Source organism: Dipteris shenzhenensis, chromosome 13 (genome assembly GCF_047967505.1).
Source record: "Dipteris shenzhenensis isolate YYH24624 ecotype China chromosome 13, Dip_SZ_1.0, whole genome shotgun sequence".
Lineage (NCBI taxonomy): Eukaryota > Viridiplantae > Streptophyta > Polypodiopsida > Gleicheniales > Dipteridaceae > Dipteris > Dipteris shenzhenensis.
This window is the reverse complement of record NC_141608.1, coordinates 2247834-2252516: the sequence shown is the minus strand read 5'-3', so window position 1 is coordinate 2252516 and position 4683 is coordinate 2247834. Positions and strand designations below refer to the sequence as shown.

General features: G+C 47.3%; 1 protein-coding gene across 1 annotated transcript; it reads right to left on the bottom strand.

The window, feature by feature from the left end:
• Positions 1-1838: 1838 nt before the first annotated feature.
• Positions 1839-4259, bottom strand: LOC147894917 (pentatricopeptide repeat-containing protein At2g13600-like). Its single transcript, XM_087384249.1, has 4 exons — positions 3369-4259; positions 2573-3170; positions 2356-2452; positions 1839-2160 (listed from the first exon to the last, which is right to left on the bottom strand). The coding sequence occupies exons 1-4, from the start codon at positions 4257-4259 to the stop codon at positions 1839-1841; spliced, it is 1908 nt and encodes a 635-aa protein (XP_087240375.1).
• Between the last annotated feature and the right edge of the window lie 424 nt (positions 4260-4683).

Below are 4683 nucleotides of genomic sequence, written 5' to 3'. Positions count from 1 at the left end.
AAATATGACTCCTCCCTGTATGCAAAATTTGTGGCACATACTAACTCATGTTCCATAAACCAAGGGGATACATCTGAGTGATAGCATCGATAAATTATGGCATTTCTCTCATCTAGGGATCGAGATCTAGTAGCAAAAGGGTTTGTCTATAAACTAGTCTTACACTGCCATGTTTGCTTCTCTAGAATGCAGAGTTCCCTTCATAAAACTCAACCATCTCCCTCCATCTCTCCCCTCACCACATGGCCACCACAAAAGAGAGATGTGCAAGGCACTTGGAGGCACTATTCTTGCAATATGGCAAGATCTTGAACAATGAGGTGGATTGGGCATTCCTACTGGGAGCATACCTTGTTCTAAGCTTGCATGGAGGAGACATGGACCTCGACGAGTAGGGAATGACCAACGAAGAGTTCTAATGGAGGAAATTGAATATGTGGTGGAAATGATTAAAGAGAAAGGGCACACACTAATTCCTAGACCCCCAGACTTGATTCCACCCTTGGCTCCAGCAGCCCCCACTCCACCGCTGGCTCCTATAGCCCCCACCTAGGAGTAGTTACATCCCTTGTCTTGCCAGCCTCCTTGTTATATGAAATACAAAAACGTTTTTTGAAAAAATCTCCACGTTCGAAGTTCATCTCCTTTTCTCAACCACCTCCCAAAAATAGCTAAATGCCTTGTTTTACAAGCCTCCCTGCTCTCATGTAACCTTCTCTCCTCATTATGAAATACAAAAACTTTTTTTGAAAATTTCTCGATGTTACAATTTTGTCCACATTCTTTGCGAAGGTGGAATTTATTTATTTTATCAAAGTCCTAGCAAAGCACCTATCTCCTATCTCAGTAGTATCTGTGTTGACATAGACCATACTTGGGGTTTGCTTACTATATAGGTATTATCATCTCAACAAATTTGCTTAAGCGTCACCGTCACCTTCCTCAACTCCAAGGGCAGGTTCTCGGATACTTCCAAGTGCTCTCCATCAGCATGCCGCCTTCATCTGAAAAGGGCATTAGCATACCCTTTCCACCCGGAAAAGGAGGCTCATGGGTGCCGCTCACTGAGGTTGGAAATGGTTTTTGGATGTACAGCTCTTCATGAGGCTGGTCTCCAGCAAATTGGCCATCATGCAGCAGGTAGGTAGGCAGCTACCAGAGTGGCTGTAGGATAGCATGACATGCTGGCATCTTCACGGAGTATCTACTTCCAAGAGGCACAAACAAGCAATAGGTGGCTTCTACATACAAGGTGCTTTTCATCCATTTGGCACATCATGCTATATTCTTGTTTGTCATATTCTTTGGAATCCCATGCCTCATGAACCGGTCTTGGGCATGGTTGGACCATTACTTCAAGTTCTTGAATTCTCTCAATTGTAGACTTTCCTCAATTTGTGACTTTGTATCACTCATTTATCATCTACCTTATCACCAGTCAATTAAGGAACCCCTCTTCTTAGGGTTCTCACAAAGATCCATGTATTAGTCGTCCATGAAGCATGCATGCTATGTATCCAAAGGCCTTCGTCTTGCCATGGCATACCATATTATCGTACAGATAACCATTAGAATCTTGTGTATCATAATTCTTCCTTCCGTGGGCAACCCATCTTGCTGTGATATCACAGCTTGCCTCATGGCCAAACCTTCTACAAGTATGGGTTGCTGTTACCTAAGTGGTTACGTATCCAGCTTCCTTGATGGGCCTACTAAACTTCAACATGTGTATCTTCTTGTTGTGAAGGTGTCTCTTTAACAACAAATTCATGGCCCACAAAATTCACCTCAATACAACTGTGTGTCGTGACCTGGCACTTTCCTCACATCATTATCAATCATTGACCTGTGTTAGCATGGATGTTTGCTAGCAGTACATATGGTGAAGCATTTCTTGGATCTAGCTCGAAAACAAGATTTGCAGCGTGCACAGCTCGCTCCACATCCTCATGAATTCTGCATGATGAAAGCAAGCTCAACCATGCTGAAGAAATATCTTCATATGGCATACTAATGATCAGGTTCTCTGCCTCCTCTAGCAGTCCTCTTCGTCCAAGAAGATCAATCATGCACACATAATGCTCCACCGAAGGGGTTAAGTCATGGTATCTCTTCATTGAGGCAAAGTATCGCCTCCCATCAGCAACCAGACCTGCATGACTGCAAGCAATGAGAATACAGACAAAGGTGACCTTGTCTGGATTGAAGCCTTCAGCCTCCATTTGGCGAAAAAGGTGCAGGGATTCCTTGCCATGCCCATTCTGTGCACATGCAGTGATCATGGCACTCCAAGAGATCACATCCCGCTGTGACATTCCTGCAAAGATGGCCCTCGCATCATCTAGGCTCCCACACTTTCCATACATATTGATGAGGGCTGTCCCCACAATGCCATCCGACTCCCACCTATTGGCAGCAACAGTAGCATGAATCACTCGACCATCTTCTAGGGCTGTCACAGTAGCACACGCACTCACAATGCAGAGGAAAGTGATCCTATCTGGCTCAAAGCCTTGGGCCTGCATTTGACCATACAGTTGCAGGGCCTCCTTGCCATGCCCATTCTCGGTACATGCTGCAATCATGGCACTCCAGCAGATCATATTCCGCTGTGGTATCTCTGCAAAGACTGCCCTTGCATCATCCAGGCTTCCACACTTCCCATACATATTGACGAGGCCTGTCCCCAAGACAACATCTGACTCCCATCTCTTTCCAGCAACAATAGCATGGACTCCTTGACCCCCTTGTAGGGCTGCCACACCGGCACAAGCATCCACAATGCAGATGAAGGTGATTTTGTCTAGTTCACAGCCTTCAGCCTGCATTTGGCCAAACAATCGCAATGCCTCCTTGCCATGCCCATTCTGGGCACAAACAGTGATCATGGCATTACAAGGGACCACGTCCCGTTGTGGCAGCTGTTCAAAGACTGCTCTTGCTTCATTTAAGGTCCCACATTTGCCATACATATAGATGAGGGCGGTCGCCACAACAACATCAGACTCCCATCCATTGCCAACAACAGCAGCATGGATCACTTGACCCTCTTCTATGGCTGCCACACTGGCACATGCATCCACAATGCTGATGAATGTAATCTTGTTTGGCTCAAAACCTTTCGAATACATTTGACCAAACAGTTCCAGTGCCTCCTTGCCGTGTTCATTCTGAGCACAAGCAGTAATCATGGCACTCCAGGAGACCACATTCCACAGTGGCATCTCTGCAAACACTGCCCTTGCATCATCCAAGTTCCCGCACTTGCCATACATATTAACGAGGGCTGTTCCCACAACAACATCTGACTCGCATCCATACCCAGCAACAGTAGCATGGATCACTCGACCCTCTTCTAAGGCTGCCACACTGGCACAGGCATCCACAATGGAGATAAAGGTGACTTTATTGGGCTCAAAGCCTTCGGCCTGCATTTGATCAAACAATTGCAAGGCGTCCTTGCCATGCTCATTTTGGGCACACGCAGTGATCATGGTGCTCCAAGAGACCACATCTCTTTGTGGCAACTCTGCAAACACTGCCCTTGCCTCATCTAGGCTCCCGCACTTGCCATACATATTGACTAAGGCATTTCCTACAAAAACATCTGAACCCCATCCATTGCCAGCAACAATAGCATGGATCACTCGACCCTCTTCTAAGGCTGCCATAGTGGCACATGCATCCACAATGCAGATGATGGTGATATTGTTTGGCTCAAAGCCTCCGGCTTGCATCTGGCTAAACAACTGCAAGGCCTCCTTGCCATGCCCATTCTGGGCACAAGCAGCGATCATGGCGGTCCAGGAGACCACATCCCGCTGCGGCATCTCTGCAAACAAAGCCCTCGCATCATCCAGGTTCCCATTCTGTGCAAATGCTGCGATCATGATATTCCATGAATAACAATTCCGAGAGACAATTTCGTCGAACACAGCGCGTGCATTCTCGAGGCTCCCACACTTACTGTACATTTGGACGAGAAGATTACTCAAACAAATGTTACCCGCATATCCCCGCTTATTCATGTGTTCATGCACACGTTGGCCCTCAGAGAGGGATTTGGCACTGATGCAACGCCTCAAAAGCGAGACATAGGTAGCATGATCTGTCTCTGGACCCAGCTGGTCGAGGATCTCTGCATTCAAACTGTGGGGGGCGCAGCGTTCCTCCCACTGTTGGAGCCCATCTAACATCTGTGTGCGAAAGGCCCTGCACCTCAAATAGGGGACAGGCAATGAACCGAGGATCGTCCCCATGGACCAACCAAAGCAGGCATTCGAGCTGGGAGGCGTACAACATACTACTCTGTGCCGTTGCCTTCTTTGTAAGGAGAGCGGCTCGCATAAAATATAGCACTGTGGCGTATATGGGGATGACTTATGAGCTGCCAGCGAGTGGTTGTCTACCATGTTCTGGTTTGCAATGTTACTTTAGCCTTTGTGTTAGTTAGGTTCATGTCTGCACAGTGCAAGCCACAGGTCTTCTCCATCTCAAGGAGAGTTACAGCCAATTCCAAATAGGTTGGGTACACGTGCCCTTCCGTTTCATTTCCGTCTAGAGAATTGCCCGAAGCAATCAGGGGCACATGCCGGGCTGAAGTTTGTTGGACTCCCCCGGCTTTATGGGCACATGCTCCATGAGAGCAAGAAGGGATGAGGGGTAGCTTCTCATTGGTTGCCA

Coding starts and splice junctions, on each gene's coding strand:
- LOC147894917 (XM_087384249.1), bottom strand. CDS start 4,259: ATGGGGACGATCCTCGGTTCATTGCCTGTCCCCTATTTGAGGTGCAGG. Junction 3,171..3,368: donor TTGTGGATGCCTGTGCCAGT/GTGGCAGCCTTA, acceptor GCTTGTGCTCAG/AATGAACACGGCAAGGAGGC. Junction 2,453..2,572: donor GAGTGCCATGATTGCAGCAT/GTACCGAGAATG, acceptor CTACTGTGACAG/CCCTAGAAGATGGTCGAGTG.